Source organism: Nicotiana tabacum, chromosome 23 (genome assembly GCF_000715075.1).
Source record: "Nicotiana tabacum cultivar K326 chromosome 23, ASM71507v2, whole genome shotgun sequence".
Classification (NCBI taxonomy): domain Eukaryota; kingdom Viridiplantae; phylum Streptophyta; class Magnoliopsida; order Solanales; family Solanaceae; genus Nicotiana; species Nicotiana tabacum.
The window spans coordinates 107,045,002-107,063,714 of record NC_134102.1 but is presented as its reverse complement, the minus strand read 5'-3'; the positions used below and the strand labels follow the sequence as shown (position 1 = coordinate 107,063,714).

Here is an 18,713-nt window from a genome sequence, read left to right as displayed (position 1 = left end):
AGTCCAATTTTTTATCCGTCAACCATCCAAAACTCACCCGAGGCCTTCAGGGCCTCAACCAAATATACCAACAAGTCCCAAAACATCATACGAACATATTTGAAACCTCAAATCACATAAAACGACGCTAAAATCACAAATCATACTCCAATTCAAGCTTAATGAAACTTAGAATTTCCAACTTCTACATTAGATGTCGAAACCTATCAAATCAAGTCCGATTGACCACAAATTTGAACACAAGTCATATATGACATAACGCAGCTATGAAACTATTTAGAACTGGATTCCGACCCCGATATCAAAAAGTCAACTCCCCGGTCAAACTTCCAAACTTAAATTCCTATTTTAGCCATTTCAAGCCTAATTTCACTACGAACTTCCAAATAAAATTTCGATCACGCTACTAAGTCCAACATCACCATACGGAGCTGTTGGAATCATCAAAATACTATTCTGGGGTCGTTTGCACATGATTCAACATCCGGTCACTATTTGACTTAAGCTTTTAAAACCTTTAATGTTTCATCAAAATTTCATATCGCGGGCTAGAGACCTCGGAATTTGATTCCGGGCATACCCCCAGGTCCCAAATCACGATACAGACCTACCGAAACTATCAAAACACTGATCTGAGTCCGTTTGCTCAAAATGTTGACCAAAGTCAACTCAGTTGAGTTTTAAAGCTCTAATTCACATTTTAATCCATTTTTCACATAAAAGCTTTTCGGAAAATTTTACGGACTGCGCACGCAAGTCGAGTAATGATAAATAGTGCTTTTCGAGGTCTTAGAACACAAAATTAATTATTAACTTTAAAGATGATATTTTGGGTCATCACAAGACTTCTCTCACGAACGTGAAGACGAAAACGAGAGTTGGACACCAAAAATTCTTCAACTTTTCTCCAAATCCAAAATTGATCCCAAGCAACCCCAAAATCCATCACACACGCATGAAGCATATCCTCAAATATCTGAATAGTGCGCTTGAACTGTCCGTCTGTGTGAGGGTGAAATGTTGCACTCAACTCCGCATGAGTACCCAACTCACGTTGTACGGCTCTCCCGAACCGTGACATAAATTGTGTACCACGGTCATAGATGATGGATATTGTTACGCCATGAAGCCTGACAATCTCGCGGATGAAAATTTGAGCCAGCTGCTCCGAAGAATTGGTAGTAACCACAGGAATTAAATGAGCTAACTTGGTCAATCTATCCACAATTACCCAAACCAAATCAAACTTCCTCTGAGTCCGTGGGAGTCAAACAACAAAATCCATAGTGATCTGCTCCCATTTCCATTCTGGAATCTCTAACTTCTGAAGCAATCCACCCGGTCGCTCATGCTCATATTTCACCTGTTGACAATTTAGGCACCGAGAAACATACTCCACTATGTGTTTCTTCATCCGCCTCCACCAATAGTGTTATCTCAAGTCCTGATACATCTTCGCGGTACCTGGATGAATGGAGTACCGCGAACTGTGATCCTCCTAGAGAATCAACTTATGCAAACCATCTATATTAGGCACACATAGCTTACCCTGCATCCGTAATACACTGTCATCTCTAATAATGACTTCCTTGGTGTCACCGTGCTGAATTGTATCCTTAAGGACAAGAAGATGGGGGTCATCGTACTGACGCTCCCTGATACGATCATAAAGAGAAGACTGAGAAACCACACAAGCCAAAACTCGGCTCGGCTCAGAAACATCCAACCTAACAAACTGGTTGGCCAATGCCTGAACATAAAGGGCTAAAGGCCTCTCTGCTACCGAAGTGATAGAGAATGGTGATATCATAATCCTTAAGCAACTCCAACCACCTCTGCTGCCACCAATTAAGATCCTTCTATTTAAATAGATGTTTTAGACTCTGGTGATCAGTATAAACCTCACAATGGACACCGTACAAATAATGTTGCCAAATCGTCATGTCATGAACAATTGCTTCTAGCTCAAGGTCGTGGACCGGATAATTCTTCTCATGTACCTTTAACTATCTGGACACATAGGCAATCACCCTATCGTCTTGCATCAACACTACGCCGAGACCAATTCGCGACGCATCACAATACACAGTATAAAACCATGAACCTGTATGCAATACCAATACTACCGTTGTAGTCAAAGCTGTCTTGAGCTTTTGAAAGCTCTCCTCACAGTCCTCGATCCCACCTGAATGGAGCACCCTTCTGGGTCAATTTGGTCATAGGTGCAGTAATAGAAGAAAAACCCTCTACAAATCTGTGATAATACCTTGCCAAGCCAAGAAAACTCCGGATCTCAGTAGCTGATGACGGTCTGGGCCAACTCTGCATTATTTCAATTTTCTACGGATCTACCTGGATCCCCTTGTTCGTTACCACATTACCCAAAAATCCTACTGAATCAAGCCAGATTTCACACTTTAAAATTTTTGCATAAAACTTCTTTTCTCTCAAAGTCTAAAGCACAGTCCTCAAGTGTTGTTCATGATCCCCCCGGCTCCGGGAATACACTAGAATGTCATCAATAAACACAATGATGAATGTTGTCAAGATAGGGCCGAAATACACTGTTCATTAAGTGCATAAATGCAGCTGGGGTGTTGGTCAACCCAAATGACATTACAAGGAACTCATAATAACCATACCGAGTCCTGAAGGCAGTCTTCGGGATATATGGCTCCCGAATCTTCAACTGATGATAGCCTGAACGTAAGTTGATCTTAGAGAACACTCTGGCACCCTGAAGCTGATCAAATAGGTCATCAATATGTGGCAATGGATACCTATTCTTTATTGTAACCTTGTTCAACTGGCGGTAATCAATACACATCCGCATTGAAACATCCTTCTTCTTCACAAATAAGACAGGAGCACCCCAAGGCGATACACTGGGCCAAACAAAACCCTTATCAAGTAGCTCATATAACTCCTCCTTTAATTCCTTCTATTCTGCTGGGGCCATACGATATGCTGGAATAGAAATGGGCTGAGTACCTGGTAACAAATCAATGTCAAAGTCAATATCCCCGTCGGGTGGCATACCCGGAAGATCCGATGGAAATACATCAGGAAAATCCCTTACTACAGGAACTGACTCCACGGTAGGAGTATCAATACTAACATCTCTCAATGTAGATGGTTTGTGTGAGTTGATTCTCCAGGAGGCTCACAGTTTGCGGTACTCCATTCATCCGGGTGCTGCAAAGATGTATCAGGACTTGAGACAACACTATTGGTAGAGGCGGATGAAGAAACACATAGTGGAGTATGTAGCTCGGTGCCTAAATTGTCAACAGGTGAAATATGAGCATCAGCAACCTGGTGGATTGTTTCAGATGTTAGATATTCCACAATGGAAATGGGAGCGGATCACTATGGATTTCGCTGTTGGGATCCCATGGACTCAGAGGAAGTTCGATGAAGTTTGGGTAATTATGGATAGATTGACAAGGTCAGCTCATTTCATTCCTGTGTTTACTACTTACTCTTCGGAGCAGCTGGCTCAGGTTTACATTCGCAAGATTGTCAGGCTTCATGGCATACCGGTATCTATCATCTCTATCTAGGGTACGCAGTTCACATCACGGTTCTGGAGGGCCGTACAGCGAGAGTTGGGTACTCGAATAGAGTTGAGTGCAGCATTTCACCCTCAGACGGACGGGTAGCCCAAGCACACTATTCAGATACTGGTGGACATGCTTCATGCATGTGTGATAGATTTTGGGGGTGCTTGGGATCAACTTTTGCCACTTATGGAGTTTTCTTACAATAACAATTATCAGTCGAGCATTCAGATGGCGCCATATGAGGCCTTATATGGTAGGCGGTTCCGGTCTCTATTAGGTTGGTTCGAACCGGGTTAGGCTAGACTATTGGGTACAGACCTGGTTCAGGATGCTTTGGAAAAAGGTTAAATTGATTCAGGATCGACTTCGTACAGCTCAATCTAGAGAGAAGAGTTATGCGGATCAGAAGGTTCGTGATGTTGCATTCATGGTTGGTAAGCAGGTCTTGCTCCGAGTTTCGCCCATGAAAGGTGTTATGAGATTCGGGAAGAAGTGCAAGTTGAGCCCTAGGTATATCAGACCTTTTAAAGATTTTTGAAAGAATTGGAGAGGTGTCTTACAGACTTGCACTACCACCTAGTCCCTCTGCAGTTCATCAAGTCGGTAGAAGAGGCAATTTGGGATACTAAGCATGATATGCGTAGCCGCTATCCTCATCTTTTCACCACTCCAGGTATAATTCTAAACTCGTTCGAGGACGAACATTTGTTTAAGAGGGGAAGGATGTAACGACTCGGCTGGTCGTTTTGAAAGTTGTAGCCTCATTCCCCCATTTACTACTCATTCTGTACTTTATAGTTGTATTGTGACTTGCTGGGGTAGTCCGTTCAAGTCCGGAGAGATTTCGGAATGAATTAAGACACTTAGTCTCAAGGTTGAAAACTTAAGTTGAAAAGGTTGACCGTATGTGTAAACGACTCCGAAATAGAGTTTTAATGATTCCAATAGCTCCGTATGGTCATTTTGGACTTAGGAGCGTGTCCGAAAAATTATTTGGAAGTCCGTAGCTAAATTAGGCTTGAAATGGATAAAAATAGAAATTTAAGTTTGGAAGTTTGACCGGGGAGTTGACTTTTTGATATCGGAGTCAGAATCCAGTTCTGAAAATTTTCATAGCTCTGTTATGTCATTTGTGACTTGTGTGCAAAATTTAAGGTCAATCGGACTTGATTTGATAGGTTTCGGCATCGAATGTAGAAGTTGGAAATTCTTAAGTACCTTAAGCTTGAATTGGGGAATGATTCATGGTTTTAGCATTGTTTGATGTGATTTGAGGTTTCGACTAAGTTCGTATGCTGTTGTAGGACTTGTTAATGTATTTGGTTGATGTCCCGGGGGCCTCAGGTGAGTTTTGGAAGGTTAATGGATCAATTTTGGATTTAAACAGCTGCTGGAATTTTTTGATGCCTGTATCTGTTTCCTTCATGGCGTTTGCGAGGGGAGTCTCGCATTCGCGAAGAGGAAATTCGGACTGGCCATTTTGTGCTTGGCGTTCGCGACCGAGGGCACGCTTTCACGAAGGATCGAGGGGCAAGGCTGCGCATTCGCGATCGAGACCTCACGTTCGCAAAAGGGAAAACTGGCCTGGGGGAAAATTGGTCTTCGCGTTCGCGAGACCGGGCTCGCGTTCGCGAACGAGGAAATCTGGGCAGCACAAAAATGTGCTTCAAGAATGCGAGGGAGCTGTCGCGTTCACGAAGAAGGAATGTCTGGAAAGAGAGTTTTAGTTCTGAATATGGGACTTCGTCCCATTTTCCATTTTTCCCGATTTGGAGCTCAGGGAGAGGCAATGTTCGGGAGATTTTTCAAGGAAAATATCGGGGTAAGTGTTATTAACTCATTTTTTATCAAAGTACCCGAATCTATGGTAGTTTTTAACATTTAATTGGTGGATTAAGTTGGAAAAATATTGAAAATACCTAAGTTTAGATTGAAGATTTGAGGGTCGAATTGATGTCGAAATTTAGTGATTTTGACATGGATGGACTCATGGTTGAATGGACGTTCATATTTTGTAACTTTTGTTGGGTTACGAGACGTGGGCCCCACTGGCGATTTTTAAGTTAAATTTCAGATTTTGTTGGAAAATTAGTATTTTCATATGGAATTAATTTCCAATAATTTGTATTGAATAAATCGATTTAATTGACTAGATACGAGGATTTCGGAGCTCCTTATTGTGGAAAATATTGTTGTTGTTGATTTATTTTGGCAAGTTGAAATATTTGGGCACTTGAGGTGCAAATTGTGATATATTGTGATATTGATACGCATGCGGTAGTATAAGGTCTGGCTGTTGAAGCGCATGCGGTGAGATAAAGGTGTCTTGATACGCGTGGCTAGTAGGGAAACTACTAGAAGTCATGCGGTGTCTTGTCACGACCCCAAATTCCCTCTATAGGATGTCGTGATGGAACCTAGTCTCTAAGATTAGGTAAGCCTATCAATGCGGGATAACTGAATATAACCTAAAATTTAATCCTTAATAGTTGAATAAATAAGAACTGCAAATTTAACAATTACAACTCCCAAAACCCGGTAGGAATAAGTCACAAGCTTCTAAGATTTTATTCTAAGTGTCTTTATACATTGGGGTCTAAAGAGAATAAGGAAAACAACATAATAAGGATAGAAGGGGACTCCGAAGTCTGCGGACGCTGGCAAATATACCTTGAAGACTCCGCGTACGGCTAGTTCACTGATGCCTGGTCTGATAGGAAGTACATAGATCTGTACAAAAAGATGTGCAGAAGCGTAGTATGAGTACACCATAACGGTACCCAGTAAGTGCCAAGCTTAACCTCGGTAGAGTAGTGACGAGGTGAGGTCAGTCCCTACTTGAATAATAAAAGACAAGATGGAAAGTTTAACAATATAATAATAAAAAAGGCAATGAGAATAAATCAAGTAAGTAATATGTCACAATTTAACTACACAGAATAAGGGTAAACAATACCTCGCGGAAGGAAAACATAAGTTTACAACTTTAATAAAATCACCAAAATAACCAAAGGCAAATGCAGCTATAAAGAAATATCAACAAGGGCACTCCCGAGGTACCGCCTCGTAGTCCCAAATCATAAATAAATTCACAATATCTCATTTCCTTATATCACCGCGAGAGCCTTCACATTTAATTTTAAAGAAAATATTTTTTCCGAAATAGCATAACGCATTTTAGCCACCCTTATCACACCGCATGACTTCTAGTAGTTCCCCTAATAGCCACGCGTATCAAGCCACCCTTATCTCACCGCATGCGTTTCAACACCCAGATCTTATACCACCGCATGCGTATCAATATCACAATATATCACAATTTGCACCTCAAGTGCCCAATATTTCAATTTTTTCACCAAAAAAATCAACAACAATATTTTTCAATAATAAAGAGCTTATGGCTCAATCACAATGAGTACAAAATCTCACAAAATATTCAGGAATAAATAACTCAGCAAAAATAATATTTCACAAATTAAACATCTTGCCTTAATATCAAATTTTTAAATGTAAAATACTTCATCTTAATAATATTTAAATTAAGAAATCCAACCTTCAAATAATGCACAGCACAAAAAAAAACAGAGTTTCAACTATATAGGTAAAACACTTACCAGGAACAGGTCAAGCAAATTTAAAATACGAAAATATATTAATGATCATGAATATAACAGAATAAAATAATTTAATTAATATGCAACAGTGATCCACACAATTTAAAGATACAAATCTTCCACATTTAGCCCGTGTACACACTCGTCACCTTGTGTACACGACTTTCAACACATCAAACTTTTCATATTAATACCTATCCTAAGGGGAATTCCTCCCTCCCCCCTCCCCACACAAGGTTAGACAAGTCACTCACCTCAAACCACGCTCAATCAGTCAAGTAGTATGCCTTTTCCTTGATTTTTCAATCTGTTCGGCTTGAATCTAGTCATAATTAATTCGATTCAATCAATACAAATTATAGGAATGATTTTCATATGAAAATATAAATTTTCTAACAAAATCTGAAACTTGTCCCAAAAATCGCCCATGGGCCCACATCTCGAAACCCAAAATAAGTTATATAATGTGAACGCCCATTCAACCACGAGTCCAACCATATAATTTTTACTAAAATCCGACATCAACGCGACCCTCAAATCTTCAATTTAAACCAAGAGGGTTTTCTAAATCTTCCAACTTAAATCCTCAATTAAATGTTAAAAACAACCATGGATTCGGGTAATTTGACCAACACTGAGTTAAGAACACTTGTCCCGTTATTTTCCTTGAAAATCTCTTGAACATCGCGTCTTTCCGAGCTTCAATTTGTCAAAAATAGAAAATGGGACGAAGTCCCATTTTCAGAACTTAAAGTTTCTGCCCAGAGATTTCTTCTTTGCGAACTCGACCCTTTCCTCGCGTTAGCGAAGCACAAAATATGCTGCCCAAAATTTCTCTTCGTGAACACGAGGGTCCTCTCACGAACGCGATGGCCACGGGTCCCATGCCTTCATGAACGCGACGCCTCACTCGCGAACGTGTAGGCTAACACGTGAAGTCCACCCCAGCCCTCACTCTTCTTCGCGAACGAGTGGCCTCTTTCGCGTTCGCGATGCACACTGGTCCTCACCCTTTGCGAACGCGAAGAACAAACTCTCACCTTCCCCAGTTCTCCTTCGCGAACGCGAGACCTCTCTCGCGAACGCGAAAGAGGAAACCAGAGTGGAACACCAGAAATTCTTCAGCTGTTCTCCAAGTCCAAATTTCCGTTAACCTTCCAAAATGCAGCCGAGGCCCCCGGGACTTCAACCAAATATACCAACAAGTCCTACAACAGCATACAAACTTAGTAGAATCCTCAAATCACATCAAACAACTCTAAAACCATGAATCATACCCCAATTCAAGCTTAAGGAACTTAAGAATTTCCAATTTCTACATTCGATGCCGAAACCTATCAAATCAAGTCCGATTGACCTCAAATTTTGTACACAAGTCATAAATGACATAAAAGAGCTATGAAAATTTTTGGAACTGGATTACGACTCCGATATCAAAAGGTCAACTCCCCGTTCAAACTTCCAAACTTAAATTTTTTTTTAGCCATTTCAAGCCTAATTTAGCTACGGACTTCCAAATAATTTTACGGACACGCTCCTAAGTCCAAAATTACCATACGGAGCTAGTGGAATCATTAAAACTCTATTCCGGGATCATTTATACATAAGACAATATCTGGTCAACCTTTTCAACTTAAGTTTTCAACCTTGAGACTAAATGTCTCAATTCATTCTGAAATCTCTCTGACTCAAACTGACTACCTCGGCAAGTTATAATATAGCTATAAAGTACAGAATGAGCAGTAAATGGGGGAATGGGGCTACAACTCTCAAAACGATCGGCCCGGTCGTTACATGATCTGGAGTTTTCTTGGCTTGGCGGGGTATTATCGCCAAATTGTAGAGGGTTTCTCTTCTATTGTTGCACCTATGACCAAATTGACCCAGAAGGGTGCTCCGTTCAGGTGGACCAAGAAATGTGAGGAGAGCTTTCAAAAGCTCAAGACAACTTTGACTATAGCCCCAGTATTGGTGTTGCCTATAGGTACATGGTCTTATACTGTGTATTATGATGCGTCGTGCATTGGTCTCGGTGTAGTGTTGATGCAAGACGGTAGGGTGATTGCCTATGCATCCAAACAATTAAAGGTACATGAGAAGAATTATCCGGTCCACGACATTGAGCTAGCAACTATTGTTTATGCCTTGAAGATTTGACGGCATTATTTGTGTGGTGTCCATTGTGAGGTTTATAATGATCACCAGAGTCTAAAACATCTGTTTAAATAGAAAGGATCTTAATTTGCGGCAGCGCTAGTGGTTGGAGTTGCTTAAGGATTATGATATCACCATTCTCTATCACCCCAGGAAGGCCAATGTGGTGGTTGATTCCTTGAGTCGTAAGGCGGAAAGTTTGGGCAGCTTAGCATACTTACCGATAGCAGAGAGAACTTTAACCTTGGATATTTAGGACTTAGGCAACCAGTTTGTTAGGTTGGATGTTTCCGAGCCGAGCCGAGTATTGGCTTGTGTGGTTTCTCAGTCTTCTCTTTATGATCGTATCAGAGAGCGTCGGTATGATGGCCCCTATTTGCTTGTCCTTAAGGACACAGTTCAGCACGTCGATGCCAAAGAAGTCACTATTGGAGATGACGGTGTATTACATATACAAGGCAGGCTATGTGTGCCTAATGTAGATGGTTTGCGTGAGTTGATTCTCCAGGAGGCTCACAGTTCGCGGTACTCCATTCATCCAGGTGCCGCGAAGGAATATCAGGACTTGAGACAACACTATTGGTTGAGGCGGATGAAGAAAGACATAGTGGAATATGTAGTTCGGTGCCTAAATTGTAAGCATGTGAAGTATGAGCATCGACGACCGGGTGGATTGCTTCAGTAATTAGAGATTCCAGAATGGGAATGGGAGCAGATCAATATGGATTTTGTTGTTGGACTTCCACAGACTCAGAGGAATTTCGATGCGGTTTGGGTGACTGTGGATAGATTGACCAAGTCAGCTCATTTCATTCCTATGGTTACCACCTACTCTTCGGAGCAGCTGGCTCAGATTTACATCCGCGATATTGTCAGGCTTCATGGCATACCGGTATCCATCATCTCTAACCGAGGTACGCAATTTACGTCACGGTTCTGGAGAGCCGTATAGTGTGAGTTGGGTACTCATGTGAAGTTGAGTACAACATTTCACGCTCACACAGACGGGCAGTCCGAGCACACTATTTAGATATTGGAGGATATGCTCTGTGCATGTTTGATGGATTTTGGGGGTGCTTGGGATCAATTTTGGACTTGGAGAACAACTGGAGAATTTTTGGTGTCCAGCTCTGGTTTCCTTCTTTGCGTTCGCGAGAGAGGTCTCGCGTTCATGAAAGGGAACTGGGGCAGGCGAGATTTTGTTCTTCGCATTCGTGAAGTAAGGGATGCATTCGCGAAGGGTGAGGGCCAGTGTGCATCGCGAACACGAGAGAGACCATGCGTTCGTGAAGAAGAGTGAGGGTTGGGGTGGACTTCATGCGTTAGCCTACGCCTTCGCGCATGAGGCGTCGCGTTCGCGAAGGCATGAGACCCATGGTCATCACGTTCGCAAAGAGGAAAGCTTGGGCAGCACATTTTGTTCTTCGCAAACGCGAGGCAAGGGTCGCATTCCCGAAGAAGAAATCCCTGGGCAGAAACTTTAAGTTCTGAAAATGGGACGAACCTATTTTTGACAAATTGAAGCTCCGAAAGACGCGATGTTCAAGAGATTTTCAAGGAAAACAACGGGACAAGTGTTCTTAACTCAATATTGGTCAAATTACCTGAATCCATGGTTGTTTTTAATATTTAATTGAGGATTTAAGTTGGAAGATTTAGAAAACCCTCTTGGTTTAAATTGAAGATTTGAGGGTCGAGTTGATGTCGTATTTTAGTAAAAGTTGTATGGTTGGACTCGTGGTTAAATGGGCGTTCGTATTTTATAACTTTTGTCGGGTTCCGAGATGTGGGCCCCACGAGCGATTTATGGGATAAATTTCGGATTTTATTAGAAAATTTATATGAAAATTATTCCTATAATTTGTATTGATTGAATCGAATTAATTATGACTAGATTCGAGCCGATCGGAGTCGGAAAATCGAGGAAAAGGCATACTACTTGACTGATTGAGCGTGGTTTGAGGTAAGTGACTTGTCTAACCTTGGGTGGGGGGAGGGGGGGATTTCCCTTAGGATAGGTATTGATATAAAAATTTTGATGTATTGAAAATCGTGTACACAAGGTGACGAGTGTGTACACGGGCTAAATGTGGAAGATTGTGTCTTTAAATTGTGTGGATCATTGTTGCATATTAATTAAATTATTTTATTCTGTTATATTCATGATCATTAATATATTTTCGTATTTTAAATTTGTGTAACCTGTTCCTGCTAAGTGTTTTACCTGTTTAGTTGAAACTCTGTTTCTTTTGTTCTGTACATTATTTGAAGGTTGGATTTCCTAATTTAAATATTATTAAAATAAAGTATTTTACGTTTAAAATTTTGATATTAAGGTAAGGTGTTTAATTTGTGAAATATTATTTTTGCTGAGTTATTCATTCCTGAATATTTTGTGAGATTTTGTACTCATTGTGATTGAGCCGTGAGCTCCTTATTGTGGAAAATATTCTTGTTGTTGATTTATTTTGGCAAGTTGAAATATTTGGGCACTTGAGGTGCAAATTATGATATATTGTGATATTGATACGCATGCGGTAGTATAAGGCCTGGGTGTTGAATCACATGCGGTGAGATAAGGGTGGCCTGATATGCGTGGCTAGTAGGAGAACTACTAGAAGTGATGCGGTGTGATACGGGTGGCTAAAACGCGGGATACTGTTTCGGAAAAAATATTTTCTTTAAAATTAAATGTGAAGGCTCCCGCGGTGATATAAGAAAATGAGATATTGTGAATTTATTTATGATTTAGGACTACAAGGCGGTACCTCGGGAGTGCTCTTGTTGATATTTCTTTATGACTGCATTTGCCTTTGGTTATTTTGGTGATTTCCTTAAAGTTGTAAATTTCTGTTTTCCTTCTGCGAGGTATTGTTTGCCCTTATTTTATGTAGTTAAATTGCGACATACTACTTACTTGATTTATTCTCATTGTCATTTTTATTATTATTATATTGTTAAACTTTTCACCCTGTCTTTTATTATTCCAGTAGGGCCTGACCTGACCTCGTCACTACTCTACCGAGGTTAGGCTTGGCACTTATTGGGTACCGTTGTGGTGTACTCATCCTACGCTTCTGCACATCCTTTTGTGCAGATCCATGCACTTCCTATCTGACCAGGCATCAATGAACTAGCCGTACGCAGAGACTTCAAGGTATATCTGCCAGCATCCGCAGACCTCGAAGTCCCCTTCTATCCTTATTATATTATTTTCCTTTTTCTCTTTAGACCCTAATGTATAGAGACACTTAGAATAAAATCTTAGAAACTTCTGACTTATTCCTACCGGGTTCTGGGAGTTATAATTTTAAATTTACAGTTCTTATTTATTCGACTGTTAAGGATTAAATTTCAGTTTATATTTAGTTATTCCACATTAATAGGCTTACCTAGTCTTAGAGACTAGGTGCCATAACGACATCCTACGGAGGGAATTTGGAGTCGTGGCAAAAATAAATAAATTGAAGTTCCTTACCAATGAATTTGGGAAGAAAAATCTCTTGGAAAGTCGCCTCTAGAGTGCCTAGGGTTGAGAAATGGTGTAAAATGAGCTAAGTCCCGATTTTTCAATCTTTTACCCACCTACAGGTGTCGCAATTGCGAGCTCTTTTTCGCAATTACAAACATCACAAATGCAAAACAAAGGTCGCAAATTCAAACCTTATATCAGAAGCTCAAATGTCGCAAATGCGACAAAATATTAGCAAATGTGAACTGCCCACCTTCGCAAAAGCGGCCAACTTCTTCGCAATTGCGAAGATACCCCAATTTAGCATTGCATTGCAATTGCGATGCCAGAGTTGCAAATGCGGATACAGCATCCATCACAAATGTGACCCCTTCGTCGAAAATGCGAAGTCCCAGCCCCCAACCCATGCTCGCGAATGCCAACTATTGTTTGCAAAAGCAAGGCTCGCAAATGCGAGCCAGACCTCGCAAATGCGAAATCTGCAGACAAACACTAGAAATAGCAGTGTACCAGCATTCCTCAAACTATCCAATCTCACCCGAAACGCGTCTGAAACTCACCCTAGCCCCTCGGGTTCCAAACTAAACATGCATACAAGTGTAATAACAACATACGAACTTGCTCGCGCGAACAAAATACCAAAATAATATCTAAAACTATAAATTGAACATCAAAACGAATGAAATTTTAAAGGAAAAGTCAAGAACATCTAAAATCACAACTAAGCGTCCGATTCCTATCAAACCAACTCCGTTTTGTACCAAATTTTGCAGACAAGTTTCAAATAATAAAATGGACCAAAATCCGAATCTGATATCTATAAAGTCATCCTACGGTCAAATCTAGAATATTTTTAAACTTTCAAATTGTTAACTTTCGAAAAAATAAGTCAAATCAACCTAGGAACCTCCGATTTCAATTTCGAGAATACCGGAATCGTCAAAACACCGATCAGGGATCATTTACCCAAAATGTTGACCGTGGTCAACTCTATCCTTATTTTTAGTCAAAATTTCTATTTTCATCAAAATTTCATATAAAAACTTTTTGAAAAGCAACACGGACCACGCACGCTCACAAAAAAATATCAAATAAAGCTACCGGAGATTTCAAAATACGGAAAAAAGGCTAGTACTCAAAATGACCTATGGGGTCGTCAGAAGTACACTCTTTATAAAATTATCTCTTTATAGTAGCCAAAAAAAACTCCAATATTACCAATAATAAGTCTAAAGATTTTGACTAAATATTTTCAAAATTTAATGCACCACTTATAATTAGAAATATTATGCTAGTACATAATTTCATAATTAAAGATTTTATTTAAATCCATTAAAAATATGCTTTCTCTCGTATTTAATTAGTGAAATATGCATATCTTTTGAGATTTTAAATTTGAATAGTTTTTTTATACGTAACATTAAAAACAAAATAAATTGATTTTTGGTTAATTTTTATCCAAAACACTCAAAAAATATTCAAACATCAAATGTTGTTGTAGGTGTATAGCAACCATTGTATGAAAAAAAAAATATTGAAACAAACAATGTTTTTATTGAGAAATTTGATTGTATCGTACTTTTATTCTATATCTGTACATCTTATTCACACATAAACTCATTAAAATAAAAATAATTAACTGCACGTTAAGAAATAACTTAAATGTTCATTCGAAATTACTAGTGATAATATAAATAGAACCAGTCATTCATCAAGAGTCATTTAAAGTTAGAGAAATTCTATTGTCGTTATATTATACATATATTATATATCCATCGATTATTTTTAATTTAAGCAATTAAGTGATTGGCTATTTAAGTTAATTCTTCTTTTATTAATATATAATTAATACATGTCTCTTAGTGCATCCATCTTTATTTGGATAGACAAGAGTGTTTTAAAATTGATATGCAAGACATGTTGGTAACTCGTTATTTTTCATTAGTTATTTAACATATCGGGATTATAAACTTTACTTTGCAACGAACTTATAAAAGAAAATCCCTTTATGAAACAAACCATTGGCAATTTATTATGCAAGACATGTTGGTAACTCTTTATTGTTTACCATATCGGAATTATGAACTTTACTTAACGGAATTATAAAAGAAAATATGTTGATGAAACAAACCTTTGGCAATTTATTTACTTTCTCTACTTTCTGGATCTTTGTTTTCTATAAAAGTAAGAGATCCACTTGATTCTCTTATATCTGCCGAAATTTACAGAGGATACTGTAAATAGTCAAATAGATTATGTTTAAAGTAAAGAATTAATTTACCTATATATATAAAAAGCATAAGAAGGCAAAAAATATTAATCATCCATTTGACCATACCACTTTAAGTTTGTCATGGTGAGTTAACATGGGTTTCATTGTTTATTTTTATTTTTCTATCAAGTTATTATTGTAACAATACTTTTCTGAAAATTTTCTTATATTAATCATAAATCCACAAAAGAAAGAAAAATGATTGATTCTAGCTATTTCTTTTTGTGCATAAACATTTTTGCAGGACAGAGTTTCCAACTTTCTAGTTTTTGTTACTTCATTTATTCTTCACCAAGGTCTAGCTGCTATTTTTGATGTCACAACTTATGGTGCTATCGGAGATGGAGTAACTGATGATTCTCAAGTAAAATATTTTTTTTATAATTAGTTTTCACATCTTATCAAGAAAAAAAATTCAATGAATAGAAGAAATTAAAACAATTTGATTAATTGTGTATTGTTCTTGTATTATGATTAATCTCCATTTTGAAGGCTTTTCAACAAGCTTGGCTAGATGTATGCTATGATTGTGAAAATCCAACATTCTTGTTGAGCCCTATATTATTTCAAGGCCCTTGCAATTCTACCACTATTAATATACAGGTAAAATGCTACACTTTGCAAGTTTGTTTTATATTCGTCATCTCTGATTAACTCCAAATAAAATATGCACGATGTATTCTTTAATTAGGAGTTATATAGCCCAGAAATATTTGTTAGAATTTAAATTTCACTTACTAATTAAATATATGTTTCATTTGATTTGTTTTACTATGAAATGTTTTAAAAGATTATAGATAAAATTCTGGGAAAATCTCTTGTTTGAGAAATGTCTTTGGACACTTTTTGAGAAATAGCAACTATCTAACGTGTCTTTCTTCTCATGAATTTATTTTTTAAGTGTGTGTGTAAGAAAAAACAAAAAGGGATAAAGGGGTTTCCTTAAAATAATTAGCGGATTCTATAAAGATAATTTCCAGGTTATTGGAGAGAGATTAATTTCGAAACTAAATATTATAATGTTGTTTTGAGTTTTACCAGGTTTTAGGGAATATCACGGCACCCCAAAATTTAAGAGAATGGGTAGGGTGTGAAAATGATAGTTGGCTTTATTTCACTGGGATATCTGGTCTCATCATCAATGGCACTGGTCAAATTAATGGTCAAGGCGCTGCCTGGTGGAACATTTCTGGTCCCGCTCAAAAGGTATGTTTAGAGCTCGCACTCGAAATATTAAGAGGTTACAATTTAATCTAAAACATTAAGAGTTTGAATTCTTTATGTCTCTCGATTTTTGATGTTGAATTGCATTTTTTACTTATCTTGTTAATTAATTATTCGAAGAAAAAGAGAGTTTTAAAAAATTATGAGTCAATAATATTAAGGAATTTGACGAAGTCTTTTTTCTCTTTTTTTTGCTAGGTCAATGGGACTTGCCACAAGCCAACGGTAAGACAATTTGTATTTTTTTAAGTGTTAAGGTTATACTGTGGTTATGATGGTCGCTGAATTGATTAAACCCTTTTGTAATTATTGATTATGGAGTGTTCACTTAATATAGCTAAGTTCTAGTAAATATTTCTGTAATGAACCTAATTCTTAACGTTTCATTCAATATTTTTATGTTATTTTTTCGTAGATAATATTTCAGTATTTAAAATACTGGAGAAATATAATTTTTTTGTTTAAGATGGTATTTTAAGTTAAATAATTATTTTCATTGATAGATATCCAAACTGGTTTTGCAAGTACGAAATTCATGTCTAGGCAAACACAACTTTTAAATATATATTTTTCAACTTTAGTTTCTGTTTCAAACACTCTTTTTATCTTTATAAACTTCAAACAAAAATAATATCCAAACGCCTACTAATTGTTTTTATTTTGCAGACTATGCACTTTAATTTTTGTAATGATCTTGAATTGAGTGGACTGAACCTTGTTAATAGTTCAAGAAACCATATAAGCATTACTTTTAGCACAGGGGTAAATATCTCCAATATCACTAAAACTGCACCTGAAGATAGCCCCAACACTGATGGTATTGATCTCTCTATGTCTACCACTCAAGTTCAAATTCTGAATTCCACTTTTCAAACAGGTAACTACAATTTTAATGTACTATTAGAAATGTCTTAAGGTTGTAAATTTTTTAATTCTTTCGATAAGATTTAAGTTGATTAATTAATTTTCGTAAAAAAAAAATATTGATACAAATAGGTGATGATTGCATTTCCATCAATACGGGATGTTCTGATATAAATATTACTGGTATTTCATGTGGACCAGGACATGGTATAAGGTAAAAGTTGACCGAAATTTCTCTTTTTGTTTTTGTTTTGTTTTTGACGGAATAGATTGGGATCCTCTGAATTAGGCGATTTTTATTCAGTATAATTTTTTTTTAATGAAATCCTTCTTGCACTCCTTTTTTGTTTTGGCAGTGTAGGAAGCCTAGGAATTAATGAGACTTTTGCTGCTGTGGAGAATATAAATGTAACAAATTGTACCTTCCAAGGAACACAAAATGGTGTAAGAATCAAAACATGGCAGGTAAATAGAAGGTTCTTATTTTTTATTTATTTATTTGTGGATGATTTGAAAAATGTCTTCTGATTCCTTTTCAGGGTGGTATGGGCTATGCCAGATTTATAAATTTTGAGAATATCAACCTCACAAATGTTCGTAATCCCATCATTATCGACCAATTCTATTGCAATGGTGCTCATAATTGTGGAATTGAGGTAAACATAAAGAAATTTAAAAACCCTCGATTCTAAATAAAAGGGAACTTATTATATTTTCAAATGATAATTAATCCATATTATTTTTTTGTGCAGCCAAATGCAGTCCAAGTGAGTAATGTAACATACAAGGATATATTTGGGACAACACCAAGCAAAATAGCTATAAATCTGAATTGCAGTGACAACTGCACAGCTTGCACCAACTTAGTGTTTGAGCAAATTAATATAACCTCAGTTTTGCCTGAAAAACAAACTCTTGTATCTTGTAATAATGCTCATGGACAAGCCAATTCAACTTTACCCCCAATAACATGCTTGTTAACATAATTAAAAAGAAAATTTCCCATTTATTTATATAACAATTGGAGGATCACCACTTTTTGTTTAGCAGTATAGTATTTGGAGTTGGACGCATGTTCATGAGTTTAAGCTAATATAAGTTCTGTTTTACTTGAATTATCTACTAACTTTGAGTCATTGTATTGGTGCTTGCTATTACATGAAAATCACTTGGAATAGATATTTTAGTCATATCGTTTTACTTTATTTCGAGATTGACCAAAATCAAGTTTGCTGTGGAATTCAAGACCTAATATACCATCAAACTTGGGTACCAAAAATGTCATATTGAGCTCCTATGTTGTTGTTGAACGTGCTAACAAAATCCAATATTGGATACCCCTACATATTAGGTGTAGCGATACCCTTATTCAAATCAATAAAATTTGTGCATACATGGCAATTGTAATTCACCACCACATTTGCTAGCCAATCATAGTAGCACACCTCTCCGATGAATTCGTTGTCAATAAGCTTTAATGGTGCGGGTCATTTTGGAAAAAACCTTCTATGTGTATCATGTTAAGGATCCAGATATTGCTCCAGTCCTGT

The 18,713-nt window shown here is 37.6% G+C and overlaps 1 protein-coding gene across 1 annotated transcript in view; it reads left to right on the top strand.

Annotated features, from left to right (window-relative positions):
- The window catches only part of LOC107761023 (putative polygalacturonase At3g15720), a 65,697-nt gene extending 47,548 nt beyond the window's left edge, over positions 1-18,149 (top strand). Inside the window, exons 2-10 of the mRNA XM_075245799.1 lie at positions 15,320-15,439; positions 15,568-15,678; positions 16,117-16,281; positions 16,498-16,524; positions 16,966-17,176; positions 17,296-17,377; positions 17,520-17,628; positions 17,703-17,819; positions 17,916-18,149. Of these exons, the coding sequence (XP_075101900.1) occupies positions 15,320-15,439; positions 15,568-15,678; positions 16,117-16,281; positions 16,498-16,524; positions 16,966-17,176; positions 17,296-17,377; positions 17,520-17,628; positions 17,703-17,819; positions 17,916-18,149 (1,176 nt within the window). The remainder of the gene's footprint in view (positions 1-15,319; positions 15,440-15,567; positions 15,679-16,116; positions 16,282-16,497; positions 16,525-16,965; positions 17,177-17,295; positions 17,378-17,519; positions 17,629-17,702; positions 17,820-17,915) is intronic.
- Positions 18,150-18,713: the final 564 nt, after the last annotated feature.